We start from the raw sequence: 21,322 nt of genomic DNA, 5'->3' as shown, positions 1-21,322 counted from the left end.
GAGTGACGCATATATGCGTCATCTCGCGAGACGCGAGATTTCCTGTGAACGCGCGCACACAGGCGCGCGCGTTCACAGGATCGGAAGGTAAGCGAGTGGATCTCCAGCCTGCCAGCGGTGATCGTTCGCTGGCAGGCTGTAGATGCGATTTTTTTAACCCCTAACAGGTATATTACACACTGTTTTGATAACAGCGTCTAATATACCTGCTACCTGGTCCTCTGGTGGTCCCTTTTGCTTGGATCGACCACCAGAGGACACAGGCAGCTCAGTAATAAGTAGCACCAAACACCACTACACTACACCCCCCCTGTCACTTATTAACCCCTTATTAACCGCTGATCACCCCTGATCACCCCATATAGACTCCCTGATCACCCCCTTGTCATTGATCACCCCCTTGTAAGGCTCCAATTAGACGTCCGTATGTTTTTTATGGATCCACGGATACATGGATCGGATCCGCAAAACACATACGGACGTCTGAATGGAGCCTTACAGGGGGGTGATCAATGACAGGGGGGTGATCACCCCATATAGACTCCCTGATCACCCCCCTGTCATTGATCACCCCCCTGTAAGGCTCCATTCAGACATCCGTATGTTTTTTACGGATCCACGGATACATGGATCGGATCCGCAAAACACATACAGACTTCTGAATGGAGCCTTACAGGTTGGTGATCACCCCATATAGACTCCCTGATCACCCCCCTGTCATTGATCACCCCCCTGTAAGGCTCCATTCAGACGTCCGTATGTTTTTTACGGATCCACGGATACATGGATCGGATCCGCAAAACACATACGGACGTCTGAATGGAGCCTTACAGGGGGGTGATCAATGACAGGGGGGTGATCACCCCATATAGACTCCCTGATCACCCCCCTGTCATTGATCACCCCCCTGTAAGGCTCCATTCAGACGTCCGTATGTTTTTTACAGATCCACGGATACATGGATCGGATCTGCAAAACACATACGGACATCTGAATGGAGCCTTACAGGGGGGTGATCAATGACAGGGGGGTGATCACCCCATATAGACTCCCTGATCACCCCCCTGTCATTGATCACCCCCCTGTCATTGATCACCCCCCTGTAAGGCTCCATTCAGACGTCCGTATGTTTTTTTACGGATCCACGGATACATGGATCGGATCCGCAAAACACATACGGACATCTGAATGGAGCCTTACAGGGGGGTGATCAATGACAGGGGGGTGATCACCCCATATAGACTCCCTGATCACCTCCCTGTCATTGATCACCCCCCTGTAAGGCTCCATTCAGACGTCCGTATGTTTTTTACAGATCCACGGATACAAGGATCGGATCCGCAAAACACATACGGACATCTGAATGGAGCCTTACAGGGGGGTGATCACCCCATATAGACTCCCTGATCACCCCCCTGTCATTGATCACCCCCCTGTCATTGATCACCCCCTGTAAGGCTCCATTCAGACGTCCGTATGTTTTTTACGGATCCACGGATACATGGAACGGATCCGCAAAACACATACGGACGTCTGAATGGAGCCTTACAGGGGGTGATCAATGACAGGGGGGTGATCACCCCATATAGACTCCCTGATCACCCCCCTGTCATTGATCACCCCCCTGTAAGGCTCCATTCAGACGTCCGTATGTTTTTTACAGATCCACGGATACAAGGATCGGATCTGCAAAACACATACGGACATCTAAATGGAGCCTTACAGGGGGGTGATCAATGACAGGGGGCTGATCACCCCATATAGACTCCCTGATCACCCCCCTGTCATTGAACACCCCCCTGTAAGGCTCCATTCAGACGTCCGTATGTTTTTTACGGATCCACGGATACATGGATCGGATCCGCAAAACACATACGGACATCTGAATGGAGCCTTACAGGGGGTGATCAATGACAGGGGGGTTATCACCCCATATAGACTCCCTGATCACCCCCCTGTCATTGATCACCCCCCTGTAAGGCTCCATTCAGACATCTGTATGTGTTTTGCGGATCCGTGGATCCGCAAAACACGGACACCCCGGATCCGCAAAACACATACAGACGTCTGAATGGAGCCTTACAGGGGAGTGATCAATGACAGGGGGGTGATAACCCCATATACACTCCCTGATCACCCCCCTGTCATTGATCACCCCCCTGTAAGGCTCCATTCAGACATTTGTTTGGCCCAAGTTAGCGGAATTTTAATTTTATTTTTATTTTTATTTTTTTCTTACAATGTCTCATATTCCACTAACTTGTGTCAAAAAATAAAATCTCACATGAACTCACCATACCCCTCACGGAATCCAAATGCGTAAAATTTTTTAGACATTTATATTCCAGACTTCTTCTCACGCTTTAGGGCCGCTAAAATGCCAGGGCAGTATAAATACCCCACATGTGACCCCATTTCGGAAAGAAGACACCCCAAGGTATTCCCGTGAGGGGCATATTGAGTCCATGAAAGATTGAAATTTTTGTCTCAAGTTAGCGGAAAGGGAGACTTTGTTAGAAAAAAATAAATAAATCAATTTCCGCTAACTTGTGCCAAAAAAATAAAAATTTCTATGAACTCGCCATGCCCCTCATTGAATACCTTGGGGTGTCTTCTTTCCAAAATGGGGTCACATGTGGGGTATTTATACTGCCCTGGCATTTTAGGGGCCCTAAAGCGTGAGAAGAAGTCTGGGATCCAAATGTCTAAAAATGCCCTCATAAAAGGAATTTGGGCCCCTTTGCGCATCTAGGCTGCAAAAAAGTGTCACACATGTGGTATCTCCATACTCAGGAGAAGTTGGGCAATGTGTTTTGGGGTGTAATTTTACATATACCCATGCTGGGTGAGATAAATATCTTGGTCAAATGCCAACTTTGTATAAAAAAATGGGAAAAGTTGTCTTTTGCCGAGATATTTCTCTCACCCAGCATGGGTATATGTAAAATGACACCCCAAAACACATTGCCCAACTTCTCCTGAGTATGGCGATACCAGATGTGTGACACTTTTTTGCAGCCTAGGTGGGCAAAGGGGCCCACATTCCAAAGAGCACCTTTAGGATTTCACAGGTCATTTTTTACACATTTTGTTTCTAAACTACTTACCACACATTAGGGCCCCTAGAATGCCAGGGCAGTATAACTACCCCACAAGTGACCCCATTTTGGAAAGAAGACACCCCAAGGTATTTCATGATGGGCATAGTGAGTTCATGGAAGTTTTTATTTTTTGTCACAAGTTAGTGGAATATGAGACTTTGTAAGGAAAAAATAAATAAAAAAATCATCATTTTCCGCTAACTTGTGACAAAAAATAAAAAGTTCTATGAACTCACTATGCCCATCAGCGAATACCTTAGGGTGTCTACTTTCCGAAATGGGGTCATTTGTGAGGTGTTTGTACTGTCTGGCCATTGTAGAACCTCAGGAAACATGACAGGTGCTCAGAAAGTCAGAGCTGCTTCAAAAAGCGGAAATTCACATTTTTGTACCATAGTTTGTAAACGCTCTAACTTTTACCCAAACAATTTTTTTTTTACCCAAACATTTTTTTTTAATCAAAGACATGTAGAACAATAAATTTAGAGAAAAATTTATATATGGATGTCGTTTAAAAAAAAAAAAAATTACAACTGAAAGTGAAAAATGTCATTTTTTTGCAAAAATTTAGTTAAATTTCGATTAACAAAAAAGTAAAAATGTCAGCAGCAGTGAAATACTACCAAATGAAAGCTCTATTGGTGAGAAGAAAAGGAGGTAAAATTCATTTGGGTGGTAAGTTGCATGACCGAGCAATAAACAGTGAAATTAGTGTAGTGCAGAAGTGTAAAAAGTGGCCTGGTCTTTCAGGGTGTTTAAGCTAGGTGGGCTGAGGTGGTTAAAGCTTGGTTAGCATACACACTATGTCACACTGCATTCTGATCTTTTTAGGATGCACATTGAGACAATGAAAAACTAAATCTAGGAGCATTTTGTTCCATTTTTGCATTAATCTTTAAGTGAACATTTCAGCTTGAAGTTGTGTTATCTGGTGTGATGTATTCTAAGATAATAGGGGCTTGAGTAAATTAATGTACTTAGCATTGTCCATTCAACAGTCCAATAAATACATATATACTCTGAAGTCGTGTATTTATGTGCTATAAACTGAAGGTGGTACAGTCAAATGGTGTCAAGTTTCCTTATAAATAGATTTAATGAGCAAGTCCTCCCAAATGTGTGTGTATATATATATATATATATATATATATATATATAAATGCAATAGGGAATTGATGTAGTTCATATGTCAAAAAGTTTTCAGATCTGTTTTGGCATGATGTTGACCAAATGGTACCAATAAATGCAACAGTTATACAAAGATGCTGCAGTTTTGAAAATCCACAGCTTTTCGTAATAGTCCGTATTAGTTTTTTCAATTCCGTGAGCGCATAACCTATACACAGATCTATACAACTGAATAGATTTCAAAGAAGAAGACCGAAACGTGAATTCTACAAGATCAGTATTCTAGTCTATTGGTCACAGAGGTACATCTATTTTTTAATTTTAGGTGTTCTTATTCATGGTTCAGCTGATTTTGATAATACACCTATATATTTTTTTGCAGATTAAAACAGATATAATAAAAATATCATTTTAAATTGTTACATGCAACTGATATGTGAACACACAAGAATAAGCTGAAAAACAATGAATCTCTTAAATGCTGGAAGTAACATTAATTTTTTTTTCCTATTTCAGTGCAACAACCATTAATTCTATAGTGATAACATTATTAGTGGCATTAGGGGTTATTGGCTTGTGGTAAATAGCTACATACCCATGGTGACAGGGTGATTGAGTGGTGATGTGTCCTTTAGAGGCAGGGAGGGATGTCCTTTTGTAGTGCTTTCGTTTAAAGTCCCTGCACTTGGCTGTGGACCAGTCTTAGGTACTCATTACTTAGGTGCAGTAACTTCTCTCCTCCTCTGTTTTGTCTTACATAGAAGGGCGTCATAGGGAGCGCCTCCTCTGCCTAGGCACTGGCTGCAGGGCACAGTCCAGGGGTCAATTCATTCCTATGGTAAGGGAGATGAGGCAGGAGGACACTGCAATGAAATCTGTGTGCAACAGCAAAATGACATAGAAACGCTAATAAAAGTCACTTGTTTACAGTGGCTGTTGGCAGTGCATTGCACATCCTCAGCTGCATACCGTACATTATATACTAGTAGTTAAGATATTTGTGTGGTCCTAAGTCACCTTTGTTTATATACCTGCTTTAGATTAGGTAATGCGTGCCATTTATAAATGCTATGAAGAAACCTACTTGCAAAGCCAAATTACACCTTACATCTATTTTACATTGCATCTATTAATATCATGGAGCACATACAGCTTTGATTACTGACAGTGTACAGTATATTGACATACTGTATTTTGCAACATAAAGTATTTGGTGATATCAGGAGTATCAGGTGAGTATGTGCTAAAAATTAGCTAAAGCAGAAGGTCACTGAGGAATATTTACTTACATTAGAGAGTATTTACTGAGAAAAGAGGCTTGATAGGCTTGACAAAGCGCGAGGGGCGTGAAACGGCTGTAGCCTGACCTTTTGTGCAGTGCCTGTGTCCGACCATTTTTATCTTTAATAACGCTGCTGAGTTCATATAACGGTGAGTGCCGATATTTATTCCTCTAACCCTCAAATGAGAAAATAGTATATATTGTACATGTTGCTTCCATATTACTTCTCTCTGGGACGTTTTCAGTAGATTGCAGATTTCAGTCATGGCACAAAAATTCTAATCTTTGCCCCCACTTCCTGATTCACTTCCAAGACTGCCTGCCTAGTATCACCATACCAAACTTTTTAAAAGTGAACTTCTTTTGCCCTCACTGCTATAAATGAGTCTTCTATAGATACTGTCATGCCTTGCCATGTGAATGTGCGGAGATCTGTCAGACTGGCTGCACATGTCTGACTTGTTTGTTTGTTTTGATTTGGGTTTGAGCTGGATCCACCTTCCTCAGGTATACTGGGTTTCATTGTTAGTGAGGCTATTTATCCCTCCTTCCCCCAGTGGCCTGTGCGGGTTATAGTTCTGTCCTGGGAGCTCTTGGTTTGTGGTGGATCGTCTGCTCCAGCTCTGCTCAAGATAAGTCCTCTCCTTCATTTCCCTTTGTGTGTTTTATCTAAGCCTCTAAGGAGACGCTTGCTTTCTCCTGGTTTGAAGAAGCAGGTAGCCTCTTCCCTTTTCCCTGCTGCTTAGGGTTTTCCCAGGGTGTTTAGGTTTTAGGCACGAGGGCATGTGCATATCCACCCTTAGGGTATGCACATGGGCACAGCAGTTTAGGGAAAGCTTTTAGGGATCGCTAGGAGGTGACCCTTGCTTTTGGGCCTAGTCGTTTGTTCTGTTTGTTTTCCTGTGTTTGGTTATTTCCCCGCTTACCTACCTGTCGTGACAGATACCTTCAATTGCAATATGTGGTAGAAATGCAGTGGCTGGGTTGGGGTGATCCCAACTCTATGCTGGGTCCCCCGGACACTGTTGAGGTGTCACCATGTGTTGGTATGCTCCGGAGGGGATAGTAAGATGTGGTGCTCCCCAATGGGAAATATGTCCAGAGAGTCAGGGCTTGAAGTAAACCAATGTGCATCTTTACTGGAGGAACTGGAGTATAAAAAAATACAGGTACTGGCAGAGTGTCTTCTACTAAACACTGGTCCCTATCTGCAGACAGCTAGGCGCTCTAACTTATATATAGCTTTAACTGAACTAGAACCTTCTAGTGTGAAGGGTGGAGTGGAAAAGCACATCCTAAACAGAAACAATGTTGCAATTTCAGTCATGGACTTATATAGAGTTTCAACATAAGTCTACGAATGGCTAAGCAGTTTTTCCAGACATAAACAAGTCTTCACAAACAACAGAGCTTAAAGGGCTTCTGTCACCCCCCAAAAGTCATTTTTCATTTTTGGGCTAATTAAAATTCTTATAGTGCGATTAATCAATATATAGTGCTCTTACCTTTTTCTGTGGCTTAGTTTCTTTAAAAACCATCATCGGCGCAGGCGCACTGAGGAAGTGCTGAGGAAGCGAGCGTCCTTCTCTAAGAACGCCTGCGCCGAATGAAGACACGTAAGGCGCAGATGCGGGATTTGAATTGCAGACAGGGCCAGCCAGAGGAGGAGAGCGCTCGCTGGCCCTGTCAATCAACAGGAGGAGGGGGCGTTTTTTTGAAAGGAGGATGCGGCGGCTACCAGCAAGTAACCGCCCTACTTGCTGGTAGCGAGGTAATTAACATATTATAAAAGTGCAGTTTTTAAAGAAACTAAGCCACAGAAAAAGGTAAGAACACTATATATTGAATAATCGCACTATAAGGATTTTAATTAGCCCAAAAATGAAAAATGACTTTTGGGGGGTTATAGAAGCCCTTTAATCAGACAGATAAAATGTCAGTGTGTCTGTTTTTCTCCATACAAAACTTTGCATAGTCCCTTATAGTAATTGTGGGAGATTTCTACATCTCAGTGCATAGGTAGAAAGTCCCAAAGTCTCTCAGTATTAGGTGGCTGTGTATTAACCCTTTCCACAGTGCAGTGCAAATGAACAGGCTAGATTACAATAAACATATAAAATGCAGTTCAACAATAGAAAACAGTATAAGTGCACAAAACAGCATAAATCACAGTGCAAGTTAAGCCTTCAAATACCACACACAACCTGTGACAAGAAAGGTTAACTTCACCCCTGCTTATCTGTTTTTGATGGACTATCTCCCATGCACATTTTATCACATTGCCTGGGACTTCCCCCAGGTTAATCTGCTTGACCTAGTTTGAATTCTTCCAATCAAATATATTACTTTTTAATATACCCAGAAAACTATTAAACTGTAAACACCACTCATCAACCTTTAAAGGAGTTGTCCGGGTATTGAAAAATATGCTTGCTTTCTTTTACCTGAATTGGGCTGAGCTACAGTACAACACACCATATGTGAACAGGTTTGACAGTTTGAAAGAAAGCATCTATGTTTTTCAAATACTGTACAACCCGTTTAATGTATGAACACCAAGGATCGGACCACTGGGACCCCCATGATCATGAAAACCAGGGTTTCATGGAGTGATGGTCAGGCATGCTCACTGCTGCTCCATTCTATAGCAATGACAGATATGTACTCTCTTAGCAATTAAAAGGCGTTGTAGTGTGCATTTGTGACTACTGTTCCATTCAAATGGAGGACACAGGACTCCTGTACTCATGATAAATGGGGTCCCAGCCCTCAGCAATCATACATTTATACATGGGTACATTTATACATGGATAAGTGATAAATAATCCCTTTAACCCTTTAGTGACCAATCATTGTTTTCCATTTTTCCATCACATTCCAAGAGCTATAACTTTTTTTCTGTCACTGTAGCCATATGAGGACTTGTGTTTTGAGGGACAAGTTGTAGTTTTTAATGGCACCATTTTTGGGGTACACATAACTTACTGATAACATTTTATTAACTCTTTCTGGAGTTTTTACGTTATAAATTTTGCTGCATTCATTTTTCGGCATGAATAACATCATAACTGGGACAGTAGGATTACAGTGATACCAAATACATGTTTTTGTTTAAAGGGGTTATCCCATGTATAATATAAAAAATGAAAATCGGACATCATATAGTACATGATAGTTTTTTCTAACAAAGCTAGAACCAGCCCAGTACCTCACATGGATCCAGAAAAATACCCATTAATTGCTCTACTAGATTTATATCAAGCTGGCAGCTCAAGGGGAGTGTCTTTTCCACTGCAGCTAAGGGGGCGTGTCCATGCTCTCCCTATCACAGCTCAGGCAGTAGTTGAGGGATGAAACTGAGCATGTGCGGCCATCTCAGCGAGCAGGACAAAGAAATAAGAAATTAAGTGGCACTATAAAGATACATTTTACTGAATAGCTCAGTAGCGATACTAAATGTTTAATCACATGCAATTATAAAAGTATTCAGATCCAGGTGCTGGTTTGAAAACTGTAGAATATTTTTATGGAGCAGTGTGAAAGCTTGATTTTTGCAGGAAGACTTTTTCATTAGTATCATTTTGGGGTACATAACACTTTTTGATCGCTTTTTATTGTTTTTTTGGTGGCGAATAAGTAAAAAACAGCAAATCTTTTTTTTTTTTAACCGCCTCCGGACCGCCTAACGCAGGATCGCGTTCCGGAGGCGGCAGCCCTGTGCAGAGTCACGCATATATGCGTCATCTCACGAGACGCGAGATTTCCTGTGAACGCGCCCACACAGGCGCGCGCGTTCACAGGATCGGAAGGTAAGCGAGTGGATCTCCAGCCTGCCAGCGGCGATCGTTCGCTGGCAGGCTGGAGATGCGATTTTTTTAACCCCTAACAGGTATATTAGACTGTTTTGATAACAGCGTCTAATATACCTGCTACCTGGTCCTCTGGTGGTCCCTTTTGTTTGGATCGACCACCAGAGGACACAGGTAGCTCAGTAAAGTAGCACCAAACACCACTACACTACACCCCCCCTGTCACTTATTAACCCCTTATGAACCCCTGATCACCCCATATAGACTCCCTGATCACCCCCTGTCATTGATCACCCCCCTGTCATTGATCACCCCCCTGTAAGGCTGCATTCAGATGTCCGTATGATTTTTACGGATCCACTGATACATGGATTGGATCCGCAAAACACATACGGACATCTGAATGGAGCCTTATAGGGGGGTGATCAATGACAGGGGGGTGATCACCCCATATAGACTCCCTGATCACCCCCCTGTCATTGATCAACCCCCTGTCATTGATCACCCCCCTGTAAGGCTCCATTCAGACATTTTTTTGGCCCAAGTTAGCGGAAATTTATTTATTTTTTCTTACAAAGTCTCATATTCCACTAACTTGTGTCAAAAAATAAAATCTCACATGAACTCACCATACCCCTCACGGAATCCAAATGCGTAAACATTTTTAGACATTTATATTCCAGACTTCTTCTCACGCTTTAGGGCCCCTAGAATGCCAGGGCAGTATAAATACCCCACATGTGACCCCATTTCGGAAAGAAGACACCCCAAGGTATTCGCTGAGGGGCATATTGAGTCCATGAAAGATTGAAAAAAAAAAATCTTTGAACTCGTCATGCCCCTCATTGAATACCTTGGGGTGTCTTCTTTCCAAAATGGGGTCACATGTGGGGTATTTATACTGCCCTGGCTTTTTAGGGGCCCTAAAGCGTGAGAAGAAGTCTGGGATCCAAATGTCTAAAAATGCCCTCATAAAAGGAATGTGGGCCCCTTTGCACACCTAGGCTGCAAAAAAGTGTCACACATTTGGTATCACCGTACTCAGGAGAAGTTGGGCAATGTGTTTTGGGGTGTCATTTTACATATACCCATGCTGGGTGAGATAAATATCTTGGTCAAATGCCAACTTTGTATAAAAAATGGGAAAAGTTGTCTTTTGCCGAGATATTTCTCTCACCCAGCATGAGTATATGTAAAAAGACACCCCAAAACACATTGCCCAACTTCTCCTGAATACGGCGATACCACATGTGTGACACTTTTTTGCAGCCTAGGTGGGCAAAGGGGCCCACATTCCAAAGAGCACCTTTCGGATTTCACAGGTCATTTACCTACTTACCACACATTAGGGCCCCTAGAATGCCAGGGCAGTATAACTACCCCACAAGTGACCCCATTTTGGAAAGAAGACACCCCAAGGTATTCTGTGAGGGGCATGGCGAGTTCCTAGAATTTTTTTTTTTTTGTCACAAGTTAGCGGAAAATGCTGATTTAATTATTTTTTTTTTCTTACAAAGTCTCATATTCCACTAACTTGTGACAAAAAATAAAAACTTCCATGAAGTCACTATGCCCATCACGAAATACCTTGGGGTGTCTTCTTTCCAAAATGCGGTCACTTGTGGGGTAGTTATACTGCCCTGGCATTTTAGGGGCCGAATGCGTGAGAAGTGGTTTGAAATCAAAATCTGTAAAAAATGGCCGGTAAAATCCGAAAGGTGCTCTTTGGAATGTGGGCCCCTTTGCCCACCTAGGCTGCAAAAAAGTGTCACACATCTGGTATCCCCGTACTCAGGAGAAGTTGGGCAATGTGTTTTGGGGTGTCTTTTTACATATACCCATGCTGGGTGAGAGAAATATCTTGGCAAAAGACAACTTTTCCCATTTTTTTATACAAAGTTGGCATTTGACCGAGATATTTATCTCACCCAGCATGGGTATATGTAAAATGACACCCCAAAACACAATGCCCAACTTCTCCTGAGTACGGGGATACCAGATGTGTGACACTTTTTTGCAGCCTAGGTGGGCAAGGGGGCCCACATTCCAAAGAGCACCTTTCGGATTTCACCGGCCATTTTTTACAGATTTTGATTTCAAACTACTTCTCACGCATTCGGGCCCCTAAAATGCCAGGGCAGTATAACTACCCCACAAGTGACCCCATTTTGGAAAGAAGACACCCCTAGGTATTTCGTGATGGGCATAGTGAGTTCATGGAAGTTTTTATTTTTTGTCACAAGTTAGTGGAATATGAGACTTTGTAAGAAAAAAATAAATAATCATAATTTTCCGCTAACTTGTGACAAAAAATAAAAAATTCTAGGAACTCGCCATGCCCCTCACGGGAATACCTTGGGGTGTCTTCTTTCCAAAATGGGGTCACTTGTGGGGTAGTTATACTGCCCTGGAATTCTAGGGGCCCTAATGTGTGGTAAGTAGTTTGAAATCAAAATCTGCAAAAAATGGCCGGTGAAATCCGAAAGGTGCTCTTTGGAAGGTGGGCCCCTTTGCCCACCTAGGCTGCAAAAAAGTGTCACACATGTGGTATCGCCGTACTCAGGAGAAGTTGGGGAATGTGTTTTGGGGTGTCATTTTACATATACCCATGCTGGGTGAGAGAAATATCTTGGCAAAAGACAACTTTTCCCATTTTTTTATACAAAGTTGGCATTTGACCAAGATATTTATCTCACCCAGCATGGGTATATGTAAAATGACACCCCAAAACACATTGCCCAACTTCTCCTGAGTACGGAGATACCACATGTGTGACACTTTTTTGCAGCCTAGGTGGGCAAAGGGGCCCACATTCCAAAGAGCACCTTTCGGATTTCACCGGCCATTTTTTACAGATTTTGATTTTAAACTACTTACCACACATTAGGGCCCCTAGAATGCCAGGGCAGTATAACTACCCCACAAGTGAACCCATTTTGGAAAGAAGACACCCCAAGGTATTCACTGATGGGCATAGTGAGTTCATAGAAGTTTTTATTTTTTGTCACAAGTTAGTGGAATATGAGACTTTGTAAGAAAAAAAAATCATCATTTTCCGCTAACTTGTGACAAAAAATAAAAAGTTCTATGAACTCACTATGCCCATCAGCGAATACCTTAGGGTGTCTACTTTCCGAAATGGGGTCATTTGTGGGGTGTTTGTACTGTCTGGCCATTGTAGAACCTCAGGAAACATGACAGGTGCTCAGAAAGTCAGAGCTGCTTCAAAAAGCGGAAATTCACATTTTTGTACCATAGTTTGTAAACGCTATAACTTTTACCCAAACCATTTTTTTTTTTACCCAAACATTTTTTTTTTTTATCAAAGACATGTAGAACAATAAATCTTGAGAAAAATTTATATATGGATGTCGTTTTTTTTGCAAAATTTTACAACTGAAAGTGAAAAATGTCATTTTTTTGCAAAAAAATCGTTAAATTTCGATTAATAACAAAAAAAGTAAAAATGTCAGCAGCAATGAAATACCACCAAATGAAAGCTCTATTAGTGAGAAGAAAAGGAGGTAAAATTCATTTGGGTGGTAAGTTGCATGACCGAGCAATAAACGGTGAAAGTACTGTAGGTCAGAAGTGTAAAAAGTGGCCTGGTCATTAAGGGTGTTTAAGCTAGGGGGGCTGAGGTGGTTAAGGTGTTCACCATACGGGATCAGTTAAGTGATAATTGTGTAGTGTGGGTTGTTACAAACGTTGCAATACCAAATCTATAAAGGACTTTTTTGCCATTTTTTTCTCTATTGAAAAGCATTCTTCAATGGAAAAATATATATTTTTTTAATTTAACTTTTATTTTTACCACTTACTATTCCCACTAGGGGACTTTGAAAGGTGATCTTCTGATTGCTCCCATAGTACGCTGTACTACTTATGTAAGTCTTACTTAAAATTCTACGTCAGACCAACAGTCAGACCAAGGAGGAGCGATGGGTGGTGACTCAATTTTAGCATCAGACCTCCTCTACTGTATCCCAGTAGGGTGACTGGTCAGGTCTGCTCACTTTCTACTAATCAATGCAGTGCTCTTCTGCACAGCTCATAAGGGGCCCGGGAACAGAACTAAATGGTTTTGGCAGGACAGGCCCTCAGGGGCGCACCTTTAAGGAGCAATGACCTAACAGTGACGGGGTGTTTGCAGGACCTTTAGGAGGACAAGCACAGCAGGGCCTGACGCTCCCAGAATGGTGACCCTTATATGAGCATGCTGGGAGCCTCAGGTCAGTAAGAGGATGTGCCTATCATTAAGCCTGTGTGAGCACCATGCTCCAAAAAACAAGTGCAGGCTTGGAGCAGAGGCCCCTCATCCCCTATATCTTCATCCTGACTTCCCCTCTTCCCTTCCTGAAGAGTCATAATGCAGACTGGAAGATTCTCTGTGTTGGGACCAACAGGAGGGGGAGGAGAGGCTGTCTGGGCTGCCTTCCTACTTCATCTCCCAGCGGGAAATGTAAGTGCAAATATGGATATAAATATTTGTATATATGTAATTGTGTGTGTATATATTTGTATGTGTATATGTAAATATGTATGTGTACAAATGTGTGTGTCTGTATATGTGTGTATTGTGTGTATACTCAGGGCCGTCTTTTATATTGATTGGACCCTGGGCAAGAATTTCCTTGGGCCCCCTGAAATGCTAAGGTCCATCCGTCTTCATGAGTGATTATCGCAGGGAAGGCAGGTTAGTTAGTGTACCCGAGCATTAGATTTTAAGACGCCTCTGGCCCCCACGGGGGCACAGGAGGCAGAAGCACAGCTCCCGCACAGCCCGTCTTCCCTTTTCAAATAGAAGACGGGTGGCCCTTAGCAACGCTCATTTCAGAGAGCGCTGCTAAGGGCAATTTCAGCCACAGTTTTCCACTAAAATTTAACGTTTTGGCTAAATAAACTATATTCTAAAAATGTTACTTATCACTTGCCCTACACTTTAGCAAAAAAAAAAAATTAAATGGCAGTTACACTTTAAGCTCTTCCAAGCGACGGTCGTCCTGAGGATCGGTGATAAACGCCTGTCATACGGTTGCTAATCACTGCAGTATTATTTATTTAGGGACTGTAAGCACATGCAGTCTCAGGAGTGGGTCCGCAGCCTCACAGGAGTACAGGACCAGTATCTGTACACGTATGTATGGCATAATTAATGTGTAACGGTCGTGTACACACACACACAGGGGGGAGGGAAGTGACCACTGCGCTCCACCCTTACCCCTTGCCCTGCCTACTTGCCTCGCGAGTCCTAATGACAGGGGACAACTGGATGACAATCCCTAACTTGGAATAAGTGCAGGGATGACAGACAGACAAACAACAGGACGTGAACGGACCGAGTCAATACCAGGAAAGCTACAAAGTACAAATGGAGCAAGCAGAGAATTGTCAGGAGAAGCCGGGGTCATAAATACCAGGAGAGACGTGAAGTACCAAAGGAATCAGCAGAGGAACGTCAGGAGAAGGCCGGGGTCAGAATACCAGGATAGCAGCAAAGTACACAAGGAGCAGGCAGAGGATCATCAGGAATTTAGCAGAAGATAAGTACGCCAGGAAAGACCAAATCACAGGTGGAACCTAAATTAACAGGCAACCTGTGGCCTCAAGGCAGACTAGGAGCAGGGAACCACCCAACTAGTAAAGCTGCCCTGGGAATGAGGTCAAACACAGATCCTCATTCCCAAAGCTAAGCAACAGGTCTGCGGGCAATGGGGGACCGAGTGCACCCTCGGAACCCCGTTACAGTACCCCCCCTTTTACGAGGGGCCACCGGACCCAAGACTTCAGGCGATGGCTTTTCAGGGTGTTCTAAATTAAATTTTCAAACAAGTCTAGGAGCATGAACCTCCCTGGCATGTACCCAAGATCTCTCTTCAGGTCCATACCCCTTCCAGTGAATCAGGTACTGCAAGGAATTACGCACCTTCCTGACATCCACTATTTTAGACACCACATACTCGACAGCATCATTAACAAGAACCGGCGGAGGCGAGGCTTTTGATGGTACTACCGGTTCAAAACATTTTTTAAGTAGAGACTTATGGAACACATTATGAATGTGGAATGACTCGGGCAGCTCCAACCTAAAAGATACCGGGTTAATCACCTCCGTGATCTTATATGGTCCAATAAAACGAGGAGCAAACTTTTTAGAATCTACCTTAAGAGAGAGATTCTTGGAGGACAACCATACCTTATCCCCAACCTGAAAATTTACCCCCCTTGAACGTCTCCTATCGGCCTTGAGTTTCTGAGAACTTTGAGCCTTTTCTAAGTTCGATTGAACCCGGGCCCAAACTGTGCACAGTTCAGAGGAGAGCCTATCCGCCTCAGGGTTAGAGGAGGAGACGGATGACCCAGAATGAAAACGGGGATGGAAACCATGGTTACAAAAGAAAGGTGAAACCCCAGCAGAAGAATTGACATGGTTATTCAAAGCAAATTCAGCCAATGGAAGAAATTTCACCCATAATTGCTGGTCATCAGCAATATACGACCTCAAGAATTGTTCGACAGACTGATTAAGGCGTTCAGTCTGCCCATTACTCTCAGGGTGGTAGGCAGAGGAAAAAGACAATGAAATTTTACTTTTTTTATTTTTTTTATTTAAACTTTTTATTGGTTTTCAAAAAGGGACAGGGAATAACAGGGTTACAGGTACAGGCACGCAGGCCATGTAAATACATACAGATAGGCTTCAATTACATTCAAGTACATGGCATTCTTGAGCATGGAGATTGATGATAGTCAGTCAGACCGGTATTTCGTGAAATAAGAGTAACAGCCTATGGGGTGAGTGGTAGATTGAGAAAAAAAAGGGGGTGGTAGGTATGGGTCCCACAATTAGGCTACAGGATACTAGTCGTTGTGTAGTGATCGAACAGTGTGAGGGGGTGGTGAGTAGGAGGTCTATATTTGAGTTGAAGGGGGTGGTAAAGAGTGGGGTAAAAGTCTCTATGAGAGAGCCAGGACGAGTGTGGCTAATGGCCAGATGGATCTTGCCCAATGGTTAGGGATATTGGGCTTGAGAGAATGGCCCTGTTGGGAGATCTGTAGATCGACCATGGGAGCCACTTTTTGAGAAATATAGTATGAGTGCGTGTTTCCCATGATGACATTTCCTCAAACCTATGTAGTTGATCTACTTTAAGTATCAACTTTTCTATGGAAGGAGTCTGGGTTTGCAACCAGTAGCAGGGAAGTATGAGACAAGCAGCTAGTAACAATTGGGAGAAAACAAAGGGAAGTCGTGGGGGGTTCGTTCCCAGATATATTGATATTAAGGCCAGTTGGGGTAAGGGTTGGATAGAAGTGTTGCATATATTGTTTGCTATGGAAAATATTTCGAACCACCATTTGGATATGGAGGGGCATGACCACCAGATGTGGATGAAGTCTCCCTTATCCTGAAGGCACCTCCAGCAAATATTTGAGGCGGTGGGGGAATAGAGAGACGTCTTATCAGAAGTACGGTACCATCTTGTGAGGATCTTGTATCCATTTTCTTGGATACGGACACAGCGGGAAGTCCTGTGGGGAGATTCAAGAAGTTTGGGGAGGGACGTGAAAGGGATAACAATGTTAAGATCTGTTTCCCATTGTTTCACAAAGGCTGGTTTTGCCAACATAGGTGCTGATCGTAGTCTACTATAGATTTGTGATACTGTTTTTTTGGGGGTAGAGGGTAGGGAAATCCCAGACTCAAGCCAGACAATGGGACGTTGGAGGGCGCCTGGCTGGATTTGTTGGTTTAGGTAAGCTCTAAGGTAAAGTACTGAGAACATATCACATGGACTTGGGTTAAGGAGGCTTTTCATGTCATCTAGGTTAAGGGGTTTGCCAGTATGGTCCAGCAACGATGAGATAGCTATGGTTGAGGATGACAGTCTTACAGAGGTAGTCGATCTCAGGGCTGAGGGGGCTGTACCGAGCACATCCCTAGTTGTAAGAAGTGGTGAGGGGAAGGGTATTGAACAATGGGATGTGGAAAACCACTTCCATGCCTCAAGAGTAGCTTTGACAATAGGGTAGTGGGAAAGGGGTTCAACTATAGGGTTTTGGTTTCCTAGCAGGAGGGCTCTTGGTGGCTTCCCAAGTATCTCTAATTCCATTTCTACTGCAGAGGAATGAGTGGATGGACGCAACCATGCTACTGCACAGGCTAGGAGAATGGCCTTACCATATAGTTCTGGATTAGGCAAGCCAATACCCCCCTCCTCCCTAGGCCTAGTGAGGAGGGAGAAGGCGAGTCTGGCTCTCCTCCCATTCCAAATAAAGGACTTAAATTTTTTATGAAAAGCTGTATAATATTGTTTGGGTACCGGGATTGGGAGAACCTGTTGTAGGTAAGTTAGGCGTGGGAGGTATAGGGAAGAAAGCAGATTTTTTCGACCAAACCAGGATAAAGTGGGGTTGGATTGGGCTAGACTATCAATGGAGTTGAAGATTGAAGCTTTAAGAGGGACATAATTGAGAGAGAATAACTCTTTAATGTTGGGGCTGAGTGTTACGCCTAAGTAGGAGATGGTGGGAGAGGACCAATTAAAGGGTGAGTTTTCCTCGAGACACCGTTTTGTGACAGGGTTGATGCCTGAACAAAGAACTAGGGACTTGTTAGCATTTATCTTAAAGTCAGAGACTTTACTGTAAAGGTTGAGATGAGACTGAATGCAAGGGAGAGCAACTGAGGGATTAACCATCATCATTAAGACATCGTCCGCAAATGCTGCGAGTTTCTGTTCTCTGCCTCCCAAACACAGACCCTCAATTCTCCTGTCCAACCTGATGATGGACAAAAGCGGTTCTAAGGCCAATATGAACAAAAGTGGAGACAGAGGGCATCCCTGCCTTGTCCAGTTCTTTATGGCAAATGCAGAGGAGAGGTTCCCATTGACCATGACTCGAGCAGACGCTTGGTCATACATGGCAAAGGTGGCTTGAACAAAGGGATCAGGGAGGCCAAATCTGAGCAAGGCATGTCTCAAATATAACCAGTTCACTCTGTCAAATGCCTTCTCAGCATCTGTGCTGAGAAGAAGCAGGGGAGAGGAGTAGCGGTTGGCATGGCAAAGAGCGTTGATCACTCTGGTAGTGTTATCCTTACCCTCCCTGTTGCAGATAAAGCCCACCTGATCCCCATGAACAATAGAGGGAAGAAGAGCGGCTAGTCTGTTGGCCAGCATTTTGGCCAGGAGTTTGAGGTCTATGTTTAGGAGGGAGATAGGCCTGTAATTAGAGCACTGTTTGGGATCCTTCCCTTCTTTGGGTATAAGTGAGATATGGGCTGTTGTCATGTCTCTAGACAAGGGGACCCCTATAAGGGATAGGTTGCAGACCTCAAGGAGGTGTGGTAAAAGGATCTCTCTGAAGGTCTTATAATATTGTACTGGTAGGCCGTCTGGGCCAGGGCTCTTACCTTTTGGCATTTGATTTAGAGCTTTATTAAGTTCCACCAGAGAGAAAGGAACTTCTAGGCGCATTTTTTGTTCAGGCGTTATGGCAGGGATATTAGAGGAGTTGAGGAAAGAAGATATAAGGGTGGTTTGCGTTTCAGGAGTGGCATTGGAAGGGAGGTTATAAAGATTTTCATAAAAAGATCGAAACTGGGCTGCAATCTGGGTGGCCGAAAAAATGGGATTACCCTCAGGGGAAGTGAGTTGGTGTATATGATTTGCAGCTCTCCTATTCTTGATCCTGGACATTAAAAATTTTGTAGCCTTATCACCATGGGCGAAAAATTTATGCTGGGAGTTTAAATAGTATTTGGCCGATTTAGCATGGAGGAGGGTTTTGAGTTCTGCTCTAGTTTTCGAGAGTTCCTGGAGAAGGGCATCTGAGGGGTTACTTTTGTGATGGGATTCAAGCTTATGGATGTTTTTAAGGGCCTCGTCTATGGCTTTTTCCCTCATTTTTTTCTGGTAGGCACCAGTGCTGATGAAGTGGCCTCTGATATAGGGTTTATGTGCATCCCAAAGCAGGTTGGCGGAGAGGTCAGGACTCTTGTTAATGGAGAAGTATTCCTTTATATGTTTGGAAACCCAATCAATCGTGGGCTGATGTCCCAGTAAAGATTCATTCAGTCTCCAATTGAAACGTGGAGGTGTACTATTAGGGGCTAGGATAGAGAGGAAAATTGGTGCATGGTCAGAGAGATGCACGGAACCTATGGACGCCTGGCTACATAACTGAATGTGTTCCTTGGATATGAAAAGGTAATCCAGGCGGTGATAAGACCCATGCGTAGGGGAGAAGAAAGAATAGTCACGGGTATTTGGGTGATTTAATCTCCAAACATCAATTAGATGGAGATTCCAGAGACCGTCTCGGAAGTTTTTGAGAGATCTAAGGGAGTGTTGGGACTTCTTAGCAGAGGTATCTAGGGCTGGCTGTAGGGCTACATTTAAGTCTCCTCCCAGGACTACTATACCTTCCTTGAAGGAGTCAATTATGGGGCAGATACTTGAAAACCAACTAAATTGATTAAGGTTAGGGGCATATAGGTTTATGAAAGTGTAAGTGTGCTGGCCTATGGTGCCCTTAACCAGAATGTATCTCCCATCTGGATCCTGCAGGTGACATGTGTATGAGAAGGGGGTCTTTCTTTGGAAGCCAATACTGACTCCGCAGGAAGCAGAAGAGCTTCCTCCGCAGTGGTACCATTGGGAGTAATGGGAGAATTGCATGTTGGGGTAGCAATTAAAGCGGAAGTGCGTCTCCTGGAGGAACACTACATTTGCACCAGCTTTCCTAAGGATAGAGAAAATTTGGCTGCGTTTTGAGGGTGATTGAAAGCCTTTCACATTATACGAGGCAATGTGGAGGTCAGCCATAATAAGCTATGTGGGTTGGGGTACCTCTTGAGCATAGGTGATTCCTCCAGGAGAGCACGGCTCCCTCAAATGGAACCTCCAGCAGGACCCGGATATAAAGCAGGAAAATTTTACATTTTTGACAGAAGGCCCTTCAGAATTTGGACACAAACTGCACACCCCTGTCAGAAACAATATTTTCCGGGATACCATGCAATCGAACTATTTCTTTCACAAAAATAGACGCCAGGGTTTTGGCATTCGGGAGTTTAGACAGGGGAATGAAATGGACCATCTTGCTAAACCTATCAACCACTACCCAAACTACAGTCTTACCCTCCGCCGGCGGTAGGTCAGTTATATGAGATATGGGACCAGGGTCTACTGGGAATGGGTAGGGGTCGTAGGTTACCAGCAGGGCGAGTCCTAGGTGTCTTGGACCTGGCACAAACCTCACAGGCCTCACAGGCTAACACGTAGGACTTGACATCCCTAGTTAGAGTGGGCCACCAATAAGATCTAGAAACCAGATCCTTAGTGCCCTCAACACCCGGATGTCCACAAAAGGCAGAATCGTGACACTCACCCAACAGCTGGAGACGAAATTGTACGGGAACAAACAACTTATCTGTTGGGGTGGATACCGGTGCCAGATGTTGTTCAGACCTAATGCGAGCCAAGATATCCTGGTTAAGAGCTGCTAAGAAGATTTTTGCTGGTAGGATGGATTCACGTGGTACCTCAGTAGGTTGAAAAGCCTGGAAGCTCCGAGATAATGCGTCCACCTTCACATTTTTACTTCCCGGCCTAAACGTGATGGAAAAATCAAAACGAGTAAAAAACAGAGCCCATCTGGCTTGACAGGGATTCAACCTCTTAGCAGACTCGAGAAACATAAGGTTTTTATGGTCAGTGACGACAGTTACACAATGCCTTGCCCCCTCCAGAAAATGCCTCCACTCCTCAAATGCCCATTTAATGGCCAGCAGCTCCCTATTCCCTATGTCGTAGTTTCTCTCCGTGGGAGAGAATTTCCTGGAGAAGAAGGCACATAGTCTCAGATTAGTGAGGCTAGCAGGACCTTGTGAAAGGACTGCTCCTGCGCCGTCCTCGGACGCATCCACCTCCACAATAAAAGGTTTCTCCTGATCAGGCTGGATCAGAATGGGAGCGCTACTGAATGCCTTTTTT

At 43.7% G+C, this 21,322-nt stretch overlaps 1 protein-coding gene across 2 annotated transcripts in view; it reads right to left on the bottom strand.

The window, feature by feature from the left end:
- The window catches only part of SLC15A1 (solute carrier family 15 member 1), a 126,817-nt gene that overhangs the window by 68,476 nt on the left and 37,019 nt on the right, over positions 1-21,322 (bottom strand). Inside the window, exons 1-2 of one of the 2 annotated variants that reach the window (XM_040421998.1) lie at positions 7,473-7,484; positions 4,825-5,062 (exon numbers count right to left, since the gene is read on the bottom strand). In XM_040421998.1, the coding sequence (XP_040277932.1) occupies positions 4,825-4,828 (4 nt within the window). In that variant the 5' untranslated portion in view covers positions 4,829-5,062; positions 7,473-7,484. Of the gene's footprint in view, positions 1-4,824; positions 5,063-7,472; positions 7,485-21,322 lie in introns of those variants that run through there. The other variant, XM_040421996.1, reaches the window with a different exon arrangement.

Source organism: Bufo bufo, chromosome 3, assembly GCF_905171765.1.
Source record: "Bufo bufo chromosome 3, aBufBuf1.1, whole genome shotgun sequence".
NCBI lineage: Eukaryota > Metazoa > Chordata > Amphibia > Anura > Bufonidae > Bufo > Bufo bufo.
This window is presented reverse-complemented; position numbering and strand designations above follow the sequence as displayed.